Below are 24,912 nucleotides of genomic sequence, written 5' to 3' on the forward strand. Positions count from 1 at the left end.
AAAGTTAGACAGAGGGACCTTCTATAATAAGGAAGAAAACTTAATGGGATTTTAAAAATCTTTTCTTGGAGTCCCAGTTTGTATGACCTATCCCGTCACCCACACTCCCAGAATTCAGACCAAATTAGATGAAAAGTAGGGTTTACAAGCTAAAGTACTTTCTATAAAGTTGATCAATGAAGTTATTTGATGTTTGTGTTTGCTTGAGGCAAAAGTGACTTGATCATATTCTGTTAGTTCTTCTAGTGTCCGGTTCCTTTCCTTAGTCTGGAATAAGTTCAACCTATTAAAATAAAAACCATCAGAGATCAAGAGTTTACGCCGGGCGCGGTGGCTCAAGCCTGTAATCCCAGCACTTTGGGAGGCTGAGGCGGGTGGATCATGAGGTCGAGAGATCGAGACCATCCTGGTCAACATGGTGAAACCCCGTCTCTACTAAAGATACAAAAAATTAGCTGGGCATGGTGGCACGTGCCTGTAATCCCAGCTACTCAGGAGGCTGAGGCAGGAGAATTGCCTGAGCCCAGGAGGCGGAGGTTGCGGTGAGCCGAGATCGCGCCATTGCACTCCAGCCTGGGTGACAAGAGCGAAACTCCGTCTCAAAAAAAAAAAAAAAAAAAGAGTTTACATGAGAAGAAAACTAGCACAAGTGTGTCTTTGTTGTTGTTGTTGTTGTTTTTTGAGAGGGAATTTCGCTCTTGTTGCCCAGGCTGGAGCACAGTGGCACAATATTGGCTCACTCCAACCTCCGTCTGCTGAGTTCAAGCAATTCTCCTGCCTCAGTCTTCAGAATAGCTGGGATTTCAGGAATGTACTACCATGCCTGGCTAATTTTGTAATTTTTAGTAGAGATGGGTTTCTCGATGTCGGTCAGGCTGGTCTCGAATTCCTGACCTCAGTTGATCCACCCTGGGATTAGCTGGGATTACAGGCACGAGTCACTGTGCCCAGCCTAGCTCAAGTTAGAATTAATGCTACAGCTGATAAATTTCAAAAGCTTTTGTCATTTCACTTAGGATAATCAATAATTTTCTTTTGGAGGAAGCATTTGGTGTTATATCAGGCTCTCATTTTGTTCAATGAGTGAACTAAATGCACTTTTCCCAATTTCTTTCTCCAAGTAAACTCTGAAGACAAAACATCTTCCATGTGTGTGCAAATCTTCCATGTGTATCTTCTGTATTGGTGTATAACATTTTTTTAAAAACTATGGTAAAATACACATTACATAGAATTTATCATTTTAGGCCAGGTATGGTGGTTCACACCTGAAATCCCAGTACTCTGGGAGGCTGAGGCGGGAGGATTACTTGAGGCCAGCCTGACCAACAGGATGAAACCTCGTCTCTACTAAAAATAAAAAATTGGCCAGGCATAGTGGCTTATGCCTTTAATTGCACTTTGGGAGGCCAGGGTGGGCAGATCACGAGGTCAGGAGATTGAGACCATCCTAGCCAACGTGGTGAAACCCTGTCTCTACTTAAAAAAAAAAAAAAAAAAATACTGGGCGTGATGGTGGGTACCTGTAGTCCCAGCTACTTGGGAGGCTGAGGCAGGGGAATTGCTTGAACCCAGGAGGCAGAGGTTGCAGAGCCAAGATTGTGCCACTGCATTCTAGCCTGGTGACAGAGCAAGACTCCATCTCAAAAAAATTTTTTTTTAAAAATAATAAATAGCCTATTGAGGTGGTGGGTGCTTGTAATCCCAGCTACTCGGGAGGCTGGGGTAGGAGATTTTCTCAAACCCGGGAGTTTCCTGTGAGCCGAGATCACACCACTGTATGTACTCCAGCAGGACGACAGAGCCAGACTCTGTCTCAAAAGAGTGACCATTTTAGTTTTAATCATTTTAAAGTGTACAATTTCAATTGTTGTAACCCTTATTCAGACTTTTTTAAAAATTTATTTATTTTTTTTATTTTTTAAGATGGGGTTTTACCATGATGGCCAGGCTGGTCTTGAACTCCTGACCTCAGGTGATCCACCCACCTCGGCCTCCCAAAGTGCTAGGATTACAGGCATGAGCCACCGCATCGCCCAGGCTGGAGTGCAAGTGGCCAGATCTTGGCTCACTGCATCCTCCAACTTCCAGGTTCAAGCCATTCTCCTGCCTCAGCGTCCCAAGTAGCTGGGACTACTGGCACCCGCCACCACACTTGGCTAATTTTTGTATTGTTAGTAGAGACGGCGTTTCACTATGTTGGCCAGGCTGGTCTTGAACTCCTGACCTCGTGATCCACCAGCCTTGGCTTCCCAAAGTGCTGGGATTATAGGCTTAAGCCACCATGCCCAGCCTATCCAGACCTTTTCATTTAGCAAAACTGAAATTCTGTGTCCCTTAAACAATTCCATATTTGCTCCTCCCTTGGCCCTTGAAACCACCATTCTGCTTTTTGTTTCTGTGCATTTGACTCCCTCATACAAGTGGAACCATACAGTGTTTGGTATTTTAAAAATCGTATCTGAGCCTGCGCGCGGTGGCTCAAGCCTGTAATCCCAGCACTTTGGGAGGCCAAGGCGGGTGGATCACGAGGTCAAGAGATCGAGACCATCCTGGTCAACACGGTGAAACCCCGTCTCTACTAAAAATACAAAACATTAGCTGGGCATGATGGCGTGTGCCTGTAATCCCAGCTACTCAGGAAGTTGAGACAGGAGAATTGCCTGAACCCAGGAGGCAGAGGTTGCGGTGAGCCGAGATCGTGCCATTGCACTCCAGCCTGGGTAACAAGAGCGAAACTCCGTCTCAAAAAAAAAAAAAAATCGTATCTGAATGTTTAATTTTTAAAATCATTTTAACGATTTAAGTGTGCTGTTCAGTGGCACTAAGTACATTCACATTGTACAATCATTGCCACCTATTCACAGAACATCTTATCTTGCAAAAGTGAAACTCTGTGCGCCGTAATCAACTCCTCATTCTCCCCTCCTCTTCGCCCCTGGCAACCACCATTCCATTTTCTGTCTTCATGAATTTGCCTACTCTAAGTACTGCATGTACGTGGGATCATATAGTATTTGTCCTTTTGTGTCTGGCTTATATCTCTTAGCATAATGTCTTCAAGGGTCATCCATGTTGTAGGATATGAGAATTTCCTTTCTTTGTAAGGCTGAATAATATTCTGTTTATGTAAATCTCATTTGGTTTTCTTTTCTTGTATTTTTTGAGGCTAGTCTCGCTCTGTTGCTGGATTGCAGTGGTGCAATCTTGGCTCACTGCAACCTCTGACCCCCGGGTTCAAGCAATTCTCCTGCCTCAGCCTCCTGAGTAGTTTGGATTACAGGTGCTCACCACCACGCCTGGCTAATTTTTTTGTATTTTTTAGTAGAGATGTGTGTTTCATGATGATGGCCAGGCAGGTTTTTGAACTCCTGACCTCTAGTGATCCACCCACCTGAGCCTCCCAAAGTGCTGGGATTACTGGCATGTGCCACCAGTTAATTTTTCTAACATCCATAGACATATATTTGCTTCGGCGTTTTGGCTATGGTGAATAATCCTGCCAAGAAATTGAGTGTTCAGATATCTCTTTGAGACCCTGCTTTCAGTTCTTTGAGTACCCAGAAGTTAAACTGATACATCATACGGTAATTTTGCTTTTAACTTTATTGAGGAACCACCATACTATTTTTTTCTATTGGCTACACCATTTTACATTCCTACTAGCAGTGTAACAGAGTTCCAGTTTCTCCACATCCCTGCCAACTTTTTCTGTTTATTTAGGAGAAAGGATCATCTTTTCAGCAAATGGTGTTGCTGAGCATGGTTTTATGTGCATATTGGCAATTTGCATGTCTTCTTGGGAGAATTTCTATTCCTGTCCCCTCCCCTCCCCTCCCCTCCCCTCCCCTCCCCTCCTTTCCCCCTCCCCTCCTTCCCCCCTCCCCTCCCCTCCCCTCCCCTCCTCTCCCCTCCCCTCCTTCCCCTCTCCCCTCCTTCCCCCTCCCCTCCTTCCCCCCTCCCCTCCCCTCCCCTCCCCTCCCCCCCGCTTCTCCTTGAGACAGAGTCCCACTCTGCTGCCCAGGTTTAAGTGCAATAGTGTTATCTCGGCACTGCAGCCTTGACCTTCCTAGGTTCAGGCGATCCTCCCACCTCAGTCTCCTGAGTAGCTGGGACTACAGGCATGCACTATCATTGCCCACTTAGTTTTTGAACTTTTGGAGAGACAGGGTTTCTCCGAATTCCCTAGTCTGGCCTGAAACTCCTGGGCTCAAGTAATCTGTCTGCCTCGGTCTTCCATAGGAATTACAGGTGTTAGCCACCACATCTGGTCCTTTTCCCGTATTTGAATGAGGTTTTTTTGGTCAGTTTTAGAAATTATATCTGTATTTTGGATGTTAATTCTTTTATAGATTTGATTTGCAAATATTTTCTCCCATTCTTTGGGTTGTCTTTTCACTCTGTTGGTAGAGTCCTGTGATGCACAAAGTTTTTAAATGAAGTCGAATTTGCTTCTTTTCTCTTGTTACCTGTGCATTTAGTATCAGAGATCCAAGAAATCACTATCAAATTCAGTGTTGGCCGGGCACAGTGGCTCACGGCTGTAATCCAGCACTTTGGGAGGCTGAGGCAGGTAGATCACGAGGTCAGGAGTTCAAGACCAGCCTGGCCAAGATGATGAAACCCCATCTGTACTAAAATTACAAAAAAAATTAGCCTGCCATGGTGGTGGCAGGCACCTGTATTCCCAGCTACTAGGAAGGCTGAGGGAGACAACTACTTGAACCTGGGAGGTGGAGGTTGCAGTGAACCAAGATCACACCATTGCACTCCAGCCTGGCAACAGAGTGAGATTGTGCCTCAAAAAAAAAAATTCAATGTCATGGCCAGGTGTGGTATCTCATGCCTGTAATCCCAGCATTTTGGGAAGCTGACGTGGATGATAATGAGGTCAGGAGATGGAGACCATCCTGACCAACATGGTGAAACTCTGTCTCTACTAAAAATACAAAAATTGACTGGGTGCGGTGGCTCACGCCTATAATCCCAGCACTTTGGGAGTCCGAGGTGGGTGGATCACGAGGTCAAGAGATCGAGACCATCCTGGTCAACATGGTGAAACCCCGTCTCTACTAAAAATACAAAAAAATTTAGCTGAGCATGGTGGTGTATGCCTGTAGTCCCAACAAAAAATTAGCTGGGCATGGTGGCACGTGCCTGTAATCCCAGCTGCTCAGGAGGCTGAGTCAGGAGAATTGCTTGAACCCAGGAGGCAGAGGTTGTGGTGAGCCGATATCACGCCATTGTACTCCAGTCTGGGTAACAAGAGTGAAACTCCGTCTCAAAAAAAAAAAAAAAAAAAAAATTAGCTGGGCATGGTGGCGCACACCTGTAGTCCCAGATACTTGGGAGGTTGAGGCAGGAGAATAACTTTAACCCGGGAGGTGGAGGTTGCAGTGAGCCATCGTCATGCCACTGCACTCCCGCCTGGATGACAGAGTGAGACTGTCTTGGGAAAAAAAAAAATTTTTTTTTTCAATGTCATGAAAGTTTTTCATTTATTTATTTATTTACTTATTTAAAAACAGGGTTTCACCATGTTGGTCAGGCCAGTCTTGAACTCCCGACCTCAGGTGATCTGCCCACCTTGGCCGCCAAAGTGCTTGGATTATAAGCATGAGCCATCACACCCGGCCGACGGTTTTTCTTTATGCTTTTTTCTAAGAGCTTTGTAGTTTTAGTCTTATGTTTAAGTCTTTGTTCCTTTGTTTAAAATTTAAATTTTTTTTTTTTTTTTTGAGACGGAGTTTCGCTCTCGTTACCCAGGCTGGAGTGCAATGGCGCGATCTCGGCTCACCGCAACCTCTGCCTCCTGGGCTCAGGCAATTCTCCTGCCTCAGCCTCCTAAGTAGCTGGGATTACAGGCACGCGCCACCATGCCCAGCTAGTTTTTTGTATTTTTAGTAGAGACGGGGTTTCACTATGTTGACCAAGATGGTCTCGATCTCTCGACCTCGTGATCCACCCGCCTTGGCCTCCCAAAGTGCTGGGATTACAGGCTTGAGCCACCGAGCCCGGCAATTTATTTTTATTTTTTTTTTTTTGAGACGGAGTTTCGCTCTTGTTACCCAGGCTGGAGTGCAATGGCGCGATCTCGGCTCACCGCAACCTCCGCCTCCTGGGTTCAAGCAATTCTCCTGCCTCAGCCTCCTGAGTAGCTGGGATTACAGGCACGCACCACCATGCCCAGCTAATTTTTAGTATTTTTAGTAGAGACGGGGTTTCACCATGTTGACCGGGATGGTCTCGATCTCTCGACCTCGTGATCCACCCGCCTCGGCCTCCCAAAGTGCTGGGATTACAGGCTTGAGCCACCGAGCCCGGCAATTTTTTTAAATTAAAAAATTTTAATTCACATGTAATAATTTGTGCATGTTTATGGTGTATAAAGTGGCATTTTGTTACATATATAATGTGTAATGCTCAAATTAAGGCAGTTGGCATATTTGTCACCACAAACATTTATCAATTTTTAGTTAATTTTTGTATATAGTATATGGTAAGGATCCATCTTCTTTCCTTTGCATGTGGATATCCAGTTTTTCTAGCACCATTTCCTGAAAAGATGATCTTTTCTCTCTTGAATGGTCTTGATCCCCTTGTCAAAATCATTTCACCATGTATGCAAGTGTTTTTTTTCTGGGTTCTCTTCTCTACTCCGTTGGTCTGTATATCTGTCTCTCTGCTAATACTATACTATTTTGATTGCTATAGCTTTACAGAAAGTTTTGAAATCAGGAAGTGTGACTACTCAGACTTTATTCATTTTTTTTTTTTTTTTTTGAGACGGAGTGTTGCTCTTGTCACCCAGGCTGGAGTGCAATGGCGTGATCTCGGCTCACCGCAACCTCCGCCTCCTGGGCTCAGGCAATTCTCCTGCCTCAGCCTCCTGAGTAGCTGGGATTACAGGCACGCGCCACCACACCCAGCTAGTTTTCTGTATTTTAGTAGAGACGGGGTTTCACCATGTTGACCAGGATGGTCTCGATCTCTGGACCTCGTGATCCACCCGCCTCGGCCTCCCAAAGTGCTGGGATTACAGGCTTGAGCCACCGCGCCCGGCCACATTTAGTTATTTTTTTTATAACTTCTTTACTGAGAACTTGTATTATTCCATTCATTTCAGGAATGTTTACTTGTACCCCACGTTGCTATAGTCACTAAAATTTTGATAATTTCAACAGCTAGGTCATCATGGGCTTGGCATCTGCTGATTATCTTTTCCCTGAAGAATGAGTCATCTTTTCCTGGTCGAGGTAATTTTAGATTGTATCCTGGAAATTTGTGTATTATATTGTTTAGACTCTGGGTTCTGTTAAAAGCCCCTGGTTAATGTTTTAGGAGGCAGTCAACCCAATTAGGTTCAGACTTCAAATCAGTCTTACCTTCCAGGGCAAGGATTTCAGAATTATTTGGTTTTTGAAGCCTTTGCCCTGCCACTCTGGGTCTTTGCATATGGAACTGGACTGGTGGTTGAATTCACTCACTTCTCATTGGGTATCTTTGCCGTGCTGGGTCTGTTCGATGCTTGCTGTTTTGGTGCTGTTTGGCACATAAATAGCTCAGGTGAACCTAGGATTTTTGATGATTGGTATTCAAATTTGGAGGAGTCCTGTTCTCTAGCTCTCCTCTCTGGACTCCTCCGCTGATACTTTGGCCCACTTGAGACCCCTTTTTGTTCCTCTAGCCACAAGTTCCAAGTTTCTCTCCAAGATTTACCTGCCCACCTGTGTGTGGTTGTTACTAGAGCAGTCCTTGGAGCACAGCAGGGAAAGTAGAAAAGGAAAAGAAGGACTCTTGGCACTCTGGACAGCAAGGGCTGTCTTCCCAGCTATGGCCGCTGCTGGTCGCCGCCTGGGGGACTGCCCTTGAGTTGTGGGCTTCTCCCGAATCTCCAGCCTTTCTTCGTCTCCTGACCAGAAAGATTGAATTTCTCCTGGAGTTGGAGCTGCCTGCGGGGTCACTGCAGCTGCACCAGCTTGAGGCCCTGAGAGAGAAAAGAGGGAAAAGCCCCAAGAAACTCACATCCATCCTCCACCCCAAATGGTTCTCAGGTTTTGTTTCCCTCTCAGACCACCTGCTTTTGAGAGTCCTCAGGTAGTTTTGTGTATTCTGTCTGGAGATTATTACTTCGTCTTCCTTCTTCTTGCTGCTGCCGCCGCCGCCTCCTTCTCCTCCTCCTCCCTCCTTCCTTCATTCCTTCTTCTTTCTTCTTCTTCTTCCTTCCTTCCTTTTCTTCTTCCTTTCTTCTTCTTTCTTCTTCCTCTTCCTCTTTCTCTTCCTGTTCTTCCTCCTTCTTCCTTCTGCTGCTGCTGCTTCTGCTCCTGCTGCTACTTCTGTTGCTTCTGCTTCTGTTGCTTCTGCTGCTTCTGCTGCTGCTGCTGCTGCTGCTGCTGCTCCTGCTTCTGCTGCTTCTGCTTCTGCTGCTGCTGCTTCTGCTTCTGCTGCTGCTTCTGCTGCTTCTGCTTCTTCTGCTGCTTCTGCTGCTGATTCTGCTTCTGCCGCTCCTTCTGCTGCTACTGCTCCTTCTGCTGCTGCTGCTGCTGCTTCTGCTTCTTCTGCTGCTTCTGCTTCTTCTGCTGCTTCTGCTTCTGCTGCTGCTTCTGCTGCTGCTGCTGCTTCTGCTTCTGCTGCTGCTTCTGCTTCTGTTGCTTCTGCTTCTTCTGCTGCTTCTGCTGCTTCTGCTTCTGCTGCTGCTTCTGCCGCTCCTTCTGCTGCTGCTGCTTCTTCTGCTTCTGCTGCTGCGTCTGCTTCTGCTTCTGCTTCTGCTGCTTCTGCTTCTTCTGCTGCTTCTGCTGCTGCTGCTGCTGCTGCTGCTGCTGCTGCTTCTGCTTCTGCTGCTCCTTCTGCTGCTGCTGCTGCTGCTGCTTCTGCTGCTTCTGCTTCTTCTGCTGCTTCTGCTTCTGCTGCTGCTGCTGCTGCTGCTTCTTTTCTTTCTTCTTCTTCTCCGCCTTCCTCCCTTCTCCTCCTCCTCCTCCTTCCTCCTCCTGCTCCTCCTTTCTTCTTTCTTCCTCTTTCATCTTTCCTTTCCTTCTTCTTCTCCTTCTTCTTCTCTTCTTCCTTTTCTTCTTTCTTCCTCTTACTCTTTCTTCCTTCTTCTTCTTTCTTCTTCTTCCCTTCTTCCTTTCTTTCTTCTCCTTCCTTTCTTCTTTCTTTTCTTTCTCCTCTTCTTTCTTCCTCTTCTTCCTCCTCTTCCTCCTCCTCTTTCTTCCTCCTCCTTCTCCTCCTCCTCCTCCTCCTTCTTCTTTCTTCTTCTTTCTTCTTCCTCCTCCTCCTCTTCCTCCTCCTCTTTCTTCTTCCTTCTTCATCTTCTTCTTCTTTAGATGGAGTCTTGCTCTTTTCACCCAGGCTGGAGTGCAGTGGGGCAGTCTCGGCTCACTGAAACTTCCACCTCCCAGGTTCAAGCAATTCTGCTGCCTCAGCTTCCTGAGTAACTGTGATTATAGGCCCTTGCTGCCACGCCCAGCTAATTTTTGTATTTTTAGTAGAGACGAGGTTTTGCCATGTTCACCAGGCTGGTTTCGAACTCCTGACCTCAGGTGATCTGCTGCCTCAGCCTCGAAAATTGCTGGGATTACAGGTTTGAGTCACTGTGTCCAGCTGCCTGGAAATTTCTCATTGTAATCTGTGGAGAGAGAGGCTTTCAGGGGCTTCCTCCATCTTGTCCTGTAGCAGAAGTCCTAAAAGTTGATTTTTTTTTTTTTTTTTTGAGACAGAGTTTCACTCTTGTTACCCAGGCTGGAGTGCAATGGCGCGATCTCGGCTCACCGCAACCTCCACCTCCTGGGTTCAGGCAATTCTCCTGTCTCAGCCTCCTGAGTAGCTGGGATTACAGGCACGTGCCACCATGCCCAGCTAATGTTTTGTATTTTTAGTAGAGACGGGGTTTCACAATGTTGACCAGGATGGTCTCGATCTCTCGACCTCGTGATCCACCTGCCTTGGCCTCCCAAAGTGCTGAGATTACAGGCTTGAGCCACCGCGCCCGGCCAAAAGTTGTTTTTTTTTTTTTTTTTTTTGAGATGGAGTTTCGCTCTTGTTACCCAGGCTGGAGTGCAATGGCGCAATCTCGGGTCACCGAAACCTCCGCCTCCTGGGTTCAGGCAATTCTCCTGCGTCAGCCTCCCGAGTAGCTGGGATTACAGGCACGCCCCACCATGCCCAGCTAATTTTTTGTAGTTTTAGTAGAGACGGAGTTTCACCATGTTGATCAGGATGGTCTCGATCTCTTGACCTCGTGATCCACCCGCCTCGGCCTCCCGAAGTGCTGGGATTACAGGCTTGAGCCACCGCGCCCGGCCAAAAGTTGATTTTTAAGGCCTCTTTTCAGCTCTTTGGGCTGATATATGCTTCCTGAGCCCAACATCTTTTCCACTATAAATATGGACAAATAACCATTCAAAAAACTTGGAAATAAATAGGCATTGTCTTGTCATGATTGACCCTAATCTACATAAATTTAAAGCAGACTGCAATATTCAAGAAGGATTAATTTCAACTCCCTTTTTCCACTTGTGATCTTGAAATGGAGGATGTTTAAACATCTTTTGAAAAGGCTGTCTAAAACTTTTAACCTCAACCCTTTCATTGCTTGGTTCCTTGACTGCCAAGAGCATACACTGCATGCAGGCGGTGTTGTTGTTCAACAGCCAGTAGAGGGAGCACCAGGCTTCTTTCACTTCACTGGGCCTGGCTCCTCCTTGGGAAGCTTACAGCCCTTGCAATTCTAACAGGCCTCAGTGCCTGGTGACCCAGGGGACTACTTGACCAAAGCCATCAAGACCTGGACCAGGGCTAGCCACTGCAGCTTAAGAAATTACGCTTATAAAAGGAACTACTGAAGCGTATTTAATTTGAATATCCTCAACAGAATTTTTCTCTACCATTAAGGGGGAGGGGATTCAAAATGACAGCCCTTAGCAGGCCTGATTAAGTTGTTAGTGCAAGCTGGGGCTCTGTTAATTTGTAAATGCCAGAGAACTTGCGGGTAAGGTGGAACCATGTTTCGTTTGACTTGATAATCTTACTCAGCAAAACAGTACTGTTGGGACTCAACTGCAAGTCATGATAGGATGTCCCATGTCATTTTTCTTTTTCTTTCTTTATTTTTTTGTTTTGTTGAGATGGGGTTTGCAGTGGCACAATCTCTGCTCACTGCAACCTTCGCCTCCCAGATTCAAGTGATTCTCCTGCCTCAGCCTCCTGAGTAGCTGGGATTACAGCCACCCACCACCATGCCTGGGTAATTTTTGTATTTTTTTAGTAGAGATGTGGTTTCACCATGTTGGCCAGGCTAGTCTTGAACTCCTGACCTCAGGTAATCCACCTGCCACAGTCTCTCAAAGTGTTGGGATTACAGGCGTGAGGCACCATGCTCGGCTCCATGTCATTTTTTCTATAGCATTTTACTTCCTCTGAAGCATTTGGCTCTTTAATCATTTTAGTTTTCCCTTTTTTTTTTTTTTTTTTTTTTTTTTTTTGAAACAGAGTCTGTCTCTGTCGTCTAGGCTGGAGTGCAGTGGCATGATCTCAGCTCACTGCAACTTCCGCCTCCTGGGTTCAAGTAATTCTCTGCATCAGCCTCCCAAGTAGCTGGGATTACAGATGCCCCCGGCCACACCCTGATAATTTTTTATTTTTAGTAGAGACGGGGTTTCATCACATTGGCCAGGCTGGTCTTGAACTCCTGACCTCGTGATCCACCCACCTCCACCTCACAAAGTGCTGGGATTACAGGTGTGAGCCACTGGCGCCTGGTCTATTTTAGTCTTTTCTTCAGGCATCTAGTTCTCAAAGAGCTGCAGCCCAGGCTGGGCATGGTGGCTCACGCCTGTAATCCCAGCATTTTGGGAGGCTGAGGTGGGCGGATCACGAGGTCAGGAGATTGAGACCATCCTGGCTAACATGGTGAAACCCTGTCTCTACTAAAAATACAAAAAATTAGCCGGGTGTCATGGCACTGTTATAGAATATTTAGGAGGCCAGAGAGCCCAGTGGGTGAAACAGCAGGATTTTATTAAGGTGGCCACCTGCCCAGGGAATTAGCATCCCAAGGCTGAGTGCCTAATAAAGACAGGGCCAGACTTTTTTTTTTTTTTTGAGACGGAGTTTCGCTCTTGTTACGCAGGCTGGAGTGCAATGGCGCGATCTCGGCTCACCGCAACCTCCGCCTCCTGGGTTCAGGCAATTCTCCTGCCTCAGCCTCTTCAGTAGCTGGGATTACAGGCACGCGCCACCATGCCCAGCTAATTTTTGTATTTTTACTAGAGACAGGGTTTCACCATGTTGACCAAGATGGTCTCGATCTCTTGACCTCGTGATCCACCCGCCTCGGCCTCCCAAAGTGCTGGGATTACAGGCTTGAGCCACCGCGCCCGGCAGGGCTAGACTTTTTATACATCCAGGATAATGTAGCAGCTAACAGGTTTACAGAAGTGAGAACAAAGGACAGTTAATTAATTTGTAATATATCTTGTAATATATGTTACCTTTGAAAATAGCATTTTGAGAAACACATTGCACATTCTTTGGGTGTTAATCTTGCCTTGTGACCTTGCAGCTGGTCTGCAAGAAAAATAGGAGTCTTCAGATGCCTGGGAACTTGCTGAGAATGTGGGGAGAATAGATAGGTACGTTTTATAGGGAATTAGTAAATTTCAAGCAGAGCTGAGGGTTAGGTTTTATATTGAACACACAGTAAACTTTATTATATAGCAACTACAAAGTATAAGGTTTTATTTTTAATATTATTGCTATTATTTAATTTCCTTCTTTAGCACATGCCTGTGATCGAAGCTACTCAGGAGGCTAAGGCAGGAGAATCACTTGAACCTGGGAGGTGGAGGTTGCAGTGAGTCGAGATCATGCCATTGCACTCTAGCCTGGGTGACAGAGCGAGACTGTCTCAAAAAAAAAAAAAAAAAGAACTGCAGCCTGGCTTGTAGCCCCAGCTCTCATGCTGACAGCTCCTCTCTATGGTATACAGCTCTGCCCCGGGGTTAGAGCTAGGTCTGCCGGGAATAGAAGACGAGGACTTGCCTTCAAGACCTAGCTTAGATAGGTTTGTAAATAACTTTGCACTCCTAAAAGGGTCTCTTCCAGGCACAGATTTTTCTTGGGAGTTGACAGCATATTTGGAACGTGTTCCTCTGGGAGCAGCAAAGCTCAGAGTTGACGGATGAGTTGTCGGTTTCCCTAGTGTCTGGAGTCCGGGCACCCCGGCTGCTTTCAGAGCTTGGAGTCCTGCCCACATCTCCACACAGTTTTCCCCTTTCTCTTCCATGAACTTCTCCTGTGAGTCGGGGCTTCCCTAGCTCTTTCTCTTACGTATGCTTCAGATTCCATTTACCTCATGGCCGCTTTGTCTCAGTTGCTGGGGCTACAGAGATGACCACAGCGGAAGTGCTGTGGAAGGGACACAGTGGAGAGACACTGATGTGTCAGAAAACACTGTGTGCCAAGTAAGGCATGGGTTCAGGAAGCAGCCGTGTGCTTTTCTGTGGGGTGTTTGCAGTTTGGGTCAGTTGGGATGTGAGTGCAGCGTAGGGCCATACAAAGCTGCAGAGACTGACAAAGACCAGATTTCAAAGGGTTCTGGGGGCTGAACTAAGGAAACTCAAGTTCAGACCAAAACCTGTGAGGACAGTGGGAAGATTACAAGCAGGATAATGAGATGACTGTGTTTCTGCTTTTTTTGTTTTTTGTTTTTGAGATGGAGTCTTGCTCTACAGCCCAGGCTAGAGTGCAGTGGTGTAATCCTGGCTCACTGCAACCTCCACCTCCCATGTCCCAGTTCAAGCAATTCTCCTACCTCAGCCTCCCAAGTAGCTGTGATTACAGGTGTGAGCCATGCCCAGCTAATTTTTGTGTTTTTTAGCCAGGCTGGTCTCAAACTCCTGACCTCGTGATCCGCCTGCCTTGGCTTCCCAAAGTGCTGGGATTACATGCATGAGCCACCATGCCCAAGCCTGTGTTTCTGTGTTTTAAAGATACTTTATTTGTATGAGTGCAGATAGATTGAAAAAGTGGCAGCCCAATGAGGATGAAGGCTGTTGTACTGTAACCAAGAGGCTGGAGTGTGTTGTAGAAATGCTGAGGAGGGGCCCGGGCACGGTGGCTCACGCCTGTAATCCTAGCACTTTTGGAGGCTGAGGTGGGCAGATCACGAGGTCAGGAGATTGAGACCATCCTGGCCAACATGGTAAAACCCCATCTCTACTAAAAATACAAAAATTAGCTGGCTGTGGTGGCACACACCTGTAATCCCAGTTACTCAGGAGGCTGAGGCAGGAGAATGGTTTGAACCTGGGAGTGGGAGATTGCAGTGAGCCAAGATCTCACCACTGCACACCAGCCCAGGGACAGAGCAAGACTCTGTCTCAAAAAAAAAAAAAAAAGAAAAGAAAAGAAAAAGAAATGGTGAGGAGGGGACAGGTGTCTTTCTTTTTTTTTTTTTTTTGAGATGGGGTCTTGCTCTGTTGTCCAGGCTGCAGTGCAGTGGCGCAGTCTTGCTCACTGCAACCTCCACTTCCCGGATTCAAGAGATTCTCCTGCCTCAGCCTCCCGAGTTGCTGGGACTACAGGTGTCCCCCACCATGCCCTGCTAATTTTTGTATTTTTAGTGGAGGAGAGGTTTCACCATGTTGGCCAGGCTGGTCTCAAACTCCTGACCTCAAATGATCTGCCCACCTTGGCCTCCCAAAGTGCTGGGATTACAAACGTGAGGCACCGAGCCTGGCCTAGATATCCTGAAAGAAATGTAATCATTGATGCATGGTGACTGAATGTGTGCAGTGGGTGAGGGAGAAGTCAGGGAGGACCCTCAGATTTCTGGCCTGGGTGCCTGGCACTCCACCAAGAAGAGAAGTACAGAGGGAAGAGCTGGTTTGTTGGGAAGGCTGTTGGGTCACTCTGGGATGTGTTGAGTTCATGGCCTGTCAAGAGATGTCAAGGCAGAGATATCTAGCAGGCAGTCGTCTACAGATGTGTGGAGCTCAGGTCATGTGGCATGAGGGAATGGATTCTTTTTTTTTTTTTTTTTTTTTTTTAAATTTTTTGGGTACATGATACATGTATATATTTGGGGTATATGGGATATTTCAATACAGACATACAATGTGCAGTAATCACAGTAGGGTAAACGGGGTGAGCCACTGTGCCTGGCTTTTCCTGGCCCCTTAAATGGAGGCACATTATGGTGTTCTGGTCTTCACTCACTCCACAGTTGGTCTCTGGACGGTAGTATCCCCTCATGGTTTCACGTAACTCCTTGCAAATAAATCTAGTGCTGTTGTTTTTTCCTTTAGTTTTAGACCAAATTAGACCGCAGACTAGACACACTTTTTGACAGAAACCTGTTCAGATTTATAAAGGTACTACAAGCTCAGATTTCATGTTAAATCATGTATTTTTTCCCTAAACATCCTAACCTTGACTCTGTCTGTTCCTTCACTCCTCCCCCACCCCAATCTAGGCAGGTCAGGTCCTGTCAACTTTACCTGAGGGTGACTGTTTAGATGCTTACTGGCATGTGTGCCGCTGCTAGCCAACTTCATAACCTCACTCTGGCTCACCCAGAGGGTGTTACCGTGCTTTTGTCACTGTCTGCCTACATTTTCTTGGATTTTCCAAATCACTGCCGGCACCAGCCAGAGCGTGCTCCTCTTCCTTGGTTGCTCTCCTGTACTGATCAGGTCACACCCAGCCTCTTGATAGTCAGCGGCCTTTTCAATCTTGTCCCAGATGACTCTTTGACCCCATGTCCTACCCCTCTCTAGCTAGTTCTTAAAACTCTGGGAGCGGGAGCCGGGCGCGGTGGCTCAAGCCTGTAATCCCAGCACTTTGGGAAGCCGAGGCGGGTGGATCACAAGGTCAAGAGATCGAGACCATCCTGGTCAACATGGTGAAACCCTGTCTCTACTAAAAATACAAATAAGTAGCTGGGCATGGTGGCATATGCCTGTAATCCCAGCTACTCAGGAGGCTGAGGCAGGAGAATTGCCTGAACCCAGGAGGCGGAGGTTGCGGTGAGCCGAGATCGCGCCATTGCACTCCAGCCTGGGTAACGAGCGAAACTCCGTCTCAAAAAAAAAAAAAAAAAAAAAAACACACACACTCTGGGAGCTTTCTTCCTCTGGGCACGTCCTTATGTGTTTCTGCCCTGGCTGTCTGTCCCTTTCATCCCTTTGAGTTGAAAAGCCATCAGGGTGTAGTGCAAGGGTCATTTCTGTGGAGTCTCCCTTTTTGAGTCTAGAGTAAATGTTTGGGGGATTATAAGCAGTAGAACTTGAATGGTCCTAATAATGACTGCCATTTATGGAGAAACTGTGGTGGGACAGATGGCGTCCATTATCACCTGTACACTAGAAGCAGATGGACAACAGCAAGGAGCTTTTTTACGCCATTTACTAGCTTTGCAACTGTGGACAAATTATTTACTATCTGCATGTCAGTGAAATCTGAGGATTAAATGTACTTACCATATGGAAAGCAAGCAATAAATGGTAGGTGCGGCCTCTGGAAAGGCCTCTGTCATCTCTCTCAATCCTCTCATAAGATAGTAAGTACTGTTGTTATTCCTATTTTACAGATCAGGAAACTGAGGCTTAGGGAGAGTGGGTAATTGTACTTTTTCCTCCGAACACATCTCTGCAGGAGTTGTGGCTCTTCATGTTTTCACTCCAGAAGGTCTTTAATTCAATAAGTACTTACTGAGCCAATTTGAAAGATGGATCTGCAGCTCCAGAGTCATGTTGAAAGCGAAATGTAGAAGCTGTCACCTGCACAGGGATGGCCATTGCAGTCCTTTTATCTCTGAAGTTCTGTAGTCTTTCAGGGTCCACATGTTTCAGCCACCCTTTCAGCAGTGAGCTATGTATTTCTTTGAGGCAGAGGATCGCTGTATCTAACTGTCACTCAGCTCTTTTGTCATGAAAATTTGCATGTATTTGTCTTTTCTCCAGATCAGTGCTTTCAGGGCAGAGGGGCTGCACGTTGTATTTCTGTGTATTAACTCCTGACTCTTATAGTCCCTGTTTTGTTTATTAAGATAATAGGTCAAATCTGGGAAACATTAAATCTTTTTTTTTTTTTTTTTGGGACGGAGTTTCGCTCTTGTTACCCAGGCTGGAGTGCAATGGCGCGGTCTCGGCTCACCGCAACCTCCGCCTTCTGGGTTCAGGCAATTCTCCTGCCTCAGCCTCCTGAGTAGCTGGGATTACAGGCACGCGCCACCATGCCCAGCTAATTTTTTGTATTTTTAGTAGAGATGGGGTTTCACCTTGTTGACCAGGATGGTCTCGATCTCTTGACCTCGTGATCCACCCGCCTCAGCCTCCCAAAGTGCTGGGATTACAGGCTTGAGCCACCGCGCCCGGCAAATCTTTTTTTTTTTTGAGACGGAGTTTCACTCTTGCTACCCAGGCTAGAGTGCAATGACGTGATCTCGGCTCACTGCAACCTCCACTTTCTGGGTTCAGGCAATTCTCCTGCCTCAGCCTCCTGAGTAGCTGGGATTACAGGCACGCACCACCATGCCCAGCTAATTTTTTGTATTTTTAGTAGAGATGGGGTTTCACCATGTTGACCAGGATAGTCCCGATCTCTCGACCTCATGATCCACCCGCCTCGGCCTCCCACAGTGCTGGGATTACAGGCTTGAGCCACCGCTCCCAGCTGAAACATTAAATCTGAATCTCAAAAAGGGATTCACGCCGAGCGCGGTGGCTCAAGCCTGTAATCTCAGCACTTTGGGAGGCTGAGGCAGGTGGATCACGAGATCGAGAGATCGAGACCATCCTGGTCAACATGGTGAAACCCCGTCTCTACTAAAAATACAAAAAACTAGCTGGGCATGGTGGTGCGTGCCTGTAATCCCAGCTACTCAGGAGGCTGAGGCAGGAGAATTGCCTGAGCCCAGGAGGTGGAGGTTGCGGTGAGCCGAGATCGCGCCATTGCACTCCAGCCTGGGTAACAAGAGCGAAGACTCCGTCTCAAAAAAAAAAAAAAAAAAAAAAAGGGATTCACCTATTTCTAAGAGATGGCTAAACAACATGATTTTTTGTGTTTTAATTTTTTAGTTTTAGAGAGAGGGTTTTGCTCTGTCACCAAAGCTGGAGTGCGGTGGCGCAATCATAGCTCACTGCAGCCACCAACCTGTAGGCTAACGTGATCCTCCTGCCCCAAACTCTTGTACTTGCCTTCCATAGCTGGGACTATAGGCACACACAACCATGCCCAGTGAATTTATTTTAATTATTTTGTAAGGTGTTTGTTTTTGAGACGGAGTCTCTCTCTGTCGCCCAGGCTCGAGTGCAGTGGTGTGATGTCATGTCGCCCCAGCCTCCTGAGTAGCTGGGACTACAGGCGCATGCCACCATGCCCGGCTAATTTTTGTACTTTTAATAAAGATTGGGTTTCACCATGTTGGTCAGGCTGGTCTCAAACTCCTGACCTTGTGATCTGCCCTTCTTGGCCTCCCAAAGTGCTGGGATTATAGGCTTGAAGAAAGCATTATTTTCTTCACATTTTCCAGATAGAAATTACTATCCTGTTTTTTGAGGGTTTTTTTGTTTTGTTTTTGTTTTTTTTTTTGAGATGGAGACTCACTCTGTTGCCCCGGCTGGAGTGCAGTGGTGCAATCTCGGCTCACTGCAAGCTCCGCCTCCTGGGTTCAAGAGGTTCTCCTGCCTCAGCCTCTGGAGGAGCTGGGATTACAGGTGCACGCCATCATGCTCGGCTACTTTTTGTATTTTTCATAGAGACGAGGTTTCACCTTGTTGGCCAGTCTGGTCTCGAACTCCTGAGCTCAGGTGATCCACCCCTCCCCACCTCTCAAAGTGCTGGGATTACAGGCATGAGCCACTGCATCCGGCCCCGTCTTGTTTTTGAAATGCCACCTGTGCCTGTAATCCCAGCACTTTGGGAGGCAGAGGCGGGTGGATCACCTGAGGTCAGGAGTTTGAGACCAACCTGGCCAACAGGGTGAAACCCCGTCTCTACTAAAAACACAAAACACTAGCCAGGCATGGTGGCAGGTGCCTGTAATCCCAGCTATTTGGGGGGCTGAGGCAGGATAATTGCTTGAACCTGGGAGGTGGAGGTTGCAGTGAGCTAAGACCATGCCACTGCACTCCAGCCTGGGCAACAAGAGTGAAACTCCACCTCAAAATAAACAAATAAATGGCACCTTCACTATTGCTTTGTTTCCTACAATAATGCCTCCAATACCCATTCGTACTCTGGGCTGGGAGTCACTCACAAACATGCTCCCATTCCTGTTCTCTCAGTTTACGCTTGAAGGAACTGAGGCCACGCTCCAGTGGTTCTTCCATTTTTTATCTGACAGAGTATTCTCTGTGCGGCTCTGTCAGGACTCAAGACTTGGGGCTATGCAAGTTCTCAGTGCTGTGCTTTCCCTCCACAGAGCTGAGAAGCTCCAGCTGCTGAACCACAGGCCTGTGACCGCCGTAGAGATCCAGCTGGTGAGTGGAGGGCGCCTGCGCTGGGGAGACTGCTGTGGTTCTGAGATGTGGAAAGGCTGCGGTGGACAGACCAGGAACTGCTGTTATTTTAAAGAGGCTGCCCAACTACCCCATATTTTAAGAAAAGGGAGACCTCGCCAGTTTGATCCTAGTTAGTGTGGACTTAGGGACTGCAGAACACTGGAGGAGATTTCATTCTTCCCCAAGGCTTGGCCTGATGACTTGGCAGCTCTCTGTTTCCCCTGATGTCCAGGCCATGCTGGCCATTGCTTCCCTGTAGGGGTTGTTGCCAACCAGATGTTGCGTAAAAACATGAAACTCAGCATGTCTCTGGTGAACGCTCTCTGCCCCCACGCCCACCCGTCACCCAACTCTTGCTTCCTCTCCTGGGTGAGGGGAGAATGTGTGTGCTGTCCCACCGGCTCCCTTCTGCACTCACGTCCTGGCCTGGTCTCCCATGCCGGGCACCTGCAAGTAATTCTCTCCCTTTCATCTCATAGTCACGTAGTCCCCAAGTGCTGTTGCTTCTGTCTTCTGTTCTTTCTTCTCCGTCCTGTATTGCCATCATTTCTCCATGCAGCGCTTGTGATTGTCCTCTCCCCATTCTCCCGGACCCCCAAGCCCATCTCCCACATCCAAAACCATGAGTGTGATCTCGTTACCCTGCATAAAACCAGCTAGTGTACAGCCTCATCACCTGTAAAGTCCACTTTGCACTGAGAGTGGAGGCTTCGGAACTGGAGGGGGCAGCCAGAGTGGAAGGCCTGCGGTGGGGAAGGAGGCTAGGAGATGACCCAGGGCTAAACCCGGGCTGCCACTGGGCACGCTGTGGCCACAGCCTTATTATAGGGCAGAGAGCTTCGGTATGTGACAACTGTTTAAGTAGGCCATCTAACTGTCAGTTTAAAAAAAAAAAAGGCAGCTTTGGAAAATTATCAAAATGAGAATAAAGTGGTTTCCAAAGTCAATTTTAGAAATACTGAGCTCTTTGTCAATTTCCTTTAGAAAAATATGGAAGAAAATGGCCAAAGATACGAGTTTTAGAGTTGCTCATGGGAAAACTTTTTAAAAGGCCATAGGGTATTTAATTTTTTACTAAAATGTTCATTGTCTTCCTAGGGTTGTTGCTGACCTTCGGAATGCACCCAGAATTAAATTAGAACAGTTCTTGGGTGCCTTTCTCTGGGAACTGTTCTGTAGGCTAAATAGAATCCCCTTTCTCATGTGTCCTGATTATTTTCATGCTTTACGCTGTGTTGCAGATTCAACTTAGAGCTTAGAGGAGAGAAAAAACAAAACAGCAAGAAACAAATCCCTTTCCCTCTGTGTTAAAGATCACATGTCATGTCTCCTCCAGCTTTAATCAGCAACATATGCTACTCATGGCTTAATGACAGGCAGAGAAGAGATGAGGATTAGTGTGACCTCAGCCAGAGCCTGTGTAAAGTGCTATCATTACTTGGGGGAAGATTTGCTGCTATTGAGAGTGCCTGGGGTGGGCCAGGCATGGAGGCTTATGCCTGTAATCCCGTTACTTTGGGAGGCCAAGGTGGGCAGATCATCTGAGGCCAAGCATTCAAGACCAGCCTAGCCACCATGATAAAACCCCATCCCTACTAAAAATACAAAAATTAGCTGGGCATGGTGTCACACGCTTGTAATCCCAACTACTTGGGAGGCTGGGGCAGGAGAATTGCTTGCATCCAGGAGGCACAGGTTGCAGTGAGCCAAGATCACACCACTACACTCCAGGGTGGGTGATACAGTGAGACTCCCATCTCAACAAATAAAAAGAGGGCCAAGACGCAGTGGCTCATGCCTATAATCCCAGCACTTTGGGAGACCAAGGCGGGGTGGATCCTGAGGTCAGGAGTTTGATACCAGCCTGACTAACATGGTGAAACCTGATCTTGACGAAAAATTCAAAAATTAGCCGGGCGTGGTGTGTGCCTGTATTCCTGGCTACTCAGGAGGCTGAGGCAGGAGAATTGCTTGAATCTGGGAGGCAGAGGTTGCAGTAAGCTCAGATCACACCACTGCACTCCAGCCTGGGCGACAAAGCAAGACTCTGTCTCAAAAACAGAGTGCCAGACGCGGTCTCAGTCCTTGGTCCTGGTTCCTGTGATTGTCTGTGACTTTGAATGCCCTCCCCACAGTCTTGGAAGGGAGCAAGTGTCCTCTCCATTTTAACCCAGAGCACTCGTGAGTGGCTGATGGGTCCTTCTGATTCAGAGGCTTTACTTGGCTCCTCCAAGCCGTGTACTTTCCCTTGATGAGAAGAAAGATGTGTGTGGTATCCCCTGAGATGGTTTCCTTCTCCTTTCTACAAAGTAGGTAGGCATGGTAGAAACTGTTGTGTTTCTCAGTAGTTGGACCATTTTATAGCCAGATTCTTCTCATCTTGGAATTTGGCTCCAAAAGGTAGCAAGTTGTTTACCAAGGTTTGTAGCAGTATCTCTTCTCACCAGAGAGAGTTTCATAAGGAATGAAAGTTTTAGGCTGGGCACAGTGGCTCCCGCCTGTAATCCAGGCACTTTGGAGGCCAAGGCGGGTGGATCACCTGAGGTCAGGAGTTCAAGACCAGCCTGAACAATATGGTGAAACCCCGTCTTAAAAAAAAAGGAATGAGGCCAGGCGCGGTGGCTCAAGCCTGTAATCCCAGCACTTTGGGAGGCCGAGGCGGGTGGATCACGAGGTCGAGAGATCGAGACCATCCTGGTCAACATGGTGAAACCCCGTCTCTACTAAAAATACAAAAAATTAGCTGGGCATGGTGGCGCGTGCCTGTAATCCCAGCTACTCAGGAGGCTGAGGCAGGAGAATTGCCTGAACCCAGGAGGCGGAGGTTGCGGTGAGCCGAGATCGCGCCATTGCACTCCAGCCTGGGTAACAAGAGCGAAACTCCGTCTCAAAAAAAAAAAAAAAGGAATGAAAGTTTTGACTGGACACAGTTGCTCACACCTGTAATCCCGGCACTTTGGGAGGCCAAGGTGGGAGGATGGCTTGAGCCCAGAAGTTCAAGGCTGCAGTGAGCTATGGTAGTGTCACTGTACTCCAGTCTGGGTGATGGAGCAAGACCCTGTCTTTAAAAAAAAAGAAAAACAAAAAGAAATACAGGTTTCACTTACAGTGGAAAGTGCAAAGGACTTGAGTGAGAAGTTCCTTATATTAACCCTAGAGCCGTTTATTCTCCCTGGGGCAGAAAACAGTCCCAGCACCTGACATTTACTGCATTCACTTGGGAGCCAGGCATCTTTCGGAGACTGAAGCCTCACGCCTCCTGTTACGCCTGAGCTGCGACTCAGAGGCTTGATGAGGAAATGAGGTGTCCACCTGGCTTATGACCTGCTGTGCCCAGTTGTGTATTGATTTGGAATGATTTGGGAGCCCTCACGGCCACTGTCCTGAGCAGCACTACCCTCTAGGCCTGTTAGTAATTTCGTGATTATGAAGTCTTGACGTATATAGAGCACCATTGCTCGTAAACCACTGTTACATGTATTCTCATTTTGCCCTCGCTGCAGGCGTTACTTTCATTCTACATTAGAGAAAGTTGAAATTTAGAAAGCCAGGTTCAGTAAACTCTGGATCAAATATTTAATACCTGAAAGTTGACATTGTTCCTTTCAGATGTTTGAATCATTTTGTGGAAAGTAGGACATTAGGTTTGGCAACTTCCAGTTGGCATTTTTGGAGTTCGGCAGCCCAGTTTGATGCTCCTGGGATTGAGAGTTTGTCATTATGTTAACCTAGCTGTCAATAATATGGATTTTTAAATTTTATTTGCCCTTGTATTCTGAATTACCCGAAATGGTTGGTATCTGACAACCTTGAGATCGTGCTTTGAACTTGACTTCTTTACTTGGGCTTTTTCTCCTTTGTTGGAAAGAAAAGGCGAAGGGGCCAGGCGTGGTGGCTCACACCTGTAATCTCAGCACTTTGGGAGGCTGAGGTGGGAGGATCACTTGAGTCCCGGAGTTCAAGACCAGGCTGGGCAACATATTTTTTGTAGAGATGGGGCAGCCCCATCTCTACCTAAATAAGTAAGTAAATAAATAAATAAATAAAAACAATAGCCAGACATGGTGGCACATGGCTATGATCCCAGCTACTTGGGAGACTGAGGCAGGAGGATTTCTTGAGCCTAGGAGTCTGAGGCTGCAGTGGATGATGATCATGCCAATATGCTCCAGTCCGGGTGAGAGTGAGGCCCACTCTTTTTGGGGACAAAGGGGTAGAGTGAGGGATAATGTATTCATTGTCATTTACACTAGTGATCCAAGAGGTGCTAGTAAGTTTTTTATTTCTGAAAGTTTTTCTTTCTTTTTTTGAGAGAGAGTTTTGCCCTTCTTGCCAAAGCTAGAGTGCAATGGTGTGATCTCGGGTCAGCTCAGCCTCCTGCGTAGCTGGGAATTCAGGTGTGCAACACCATGCCCGGCTAATTTTGTATTTTTGGTAGAGACAGGGTTTCTCCATGTTGGTCAGGCTGGTCTCGAACTCCCGACATCAGGTGATCCACCCGTCTTGGCCTCCCAAAGTGCTGGGATTACAGGTGTGAGCCACCATGCCCAGCCAGTTTCTTATTTGTTTGAATTTCATTTAGTTTAATGCAGCAGTTTTCATTTAGGTTTTCTTCCTGTGACTGGGAACCTTAGGTGGGGAAAAAAAGGTCCTGAATGTAATTAACTCTGAGGATTGGATGTTTATAAAAGCTCTGCCATTAGTGAATTTGGCAAAATTCTTTCTCCACATTGTTTTCTCAAACGGAGATCATCTTTTCTCTGGATTAAATAGTCAAATCTTGGCTGTTACCCTCCTTTTCTGCTTCATCCTTTTGGGGCAAACCATGCTAGATTACTGCTTTTTATAGACCATAATTTTGCATGTCTGACTTTAAAACGGGTTTTTGAAGATGGTTTCTTTCTCAGAGTTTATATTTTCCTGAGCCATTGAATCTTTAGAAAATAGTTATTTTAGGACGGGCACGGTGGCTCAAGCCTGTAATCCCAGCACTTTGGGAGGCTGAGGCGGGTGGGTCACGAGGTCAAGAGATGGAGACCATCCTGGTCAACATGGTGAAACCCCGTCTCTACTAAAAATACAAAAAATTAGCTGGGCATGGTGGCGTCTGTCTATAATCCCAGCTACTCAGGAGGCTGAGGCAGGAGAATTGCCTGAACCCAGGAGGCGGAGGTTGCGGTGAGCCGAGATCACGCCATTGCACTCCAACAAGAGCGAAACTCCATCTCAAAAAAAAAAAAAGTCATTTTATTTCACAGCACCATAAGGAGTGGCCGCCATTGATTCACTCATGATCTCCCCCATCCTGGGACACCCAGGATTATTATCTAGTTGCAGAAACACTTTTGGGCTGAAGTGAGTGGAGAGTCCAGGCTTTTGCCAGTAGAGTACATGCTGTGACCTTGGGCAT

At 47.0% G+C, this 24,912-nt stretch overlaps 1 protein-coding gene across 3 annotated transcripts in view; it reads left to right on the plus strand.

Moving 5' to 3' along the window:
• CRCP (CGRP receptor component) overlaps nt 1–24,912 on the plus strand; it is a 54,253-nt gene that overhangs the window by 22,266 nt on the left and 7,075 nt on the right. For all 3 annotated transcript variants that reach the window (XM_039460336.2, XM_039460338.2, XM_074390502.1), the window contains one exon: nt 19,424–19,481. In XM_039460336.2, coding sequence (XP_039316270.1) covers nt 19,424–19,481 — 58 coding nt within the window. The remainder of the gene's footprint in view (nt 1–19,423; nt 19,482–24,912) is intronic.

This window comes from Saimiri boliviensis, chromosome 20 (genome assembly GCF_048565385.1).
Source record: "Saimiri boliviensis isolate mSaiBol1 chromosome 20, mSaiBol1.pri, whole genome shotgun sequence".
Classification (NCBI taxonomy): Eukaryota; Metazoa; Chordata; class Mammalia; order Primates; family Cebidae; genus Saimiri; species Saimiri boliviensis.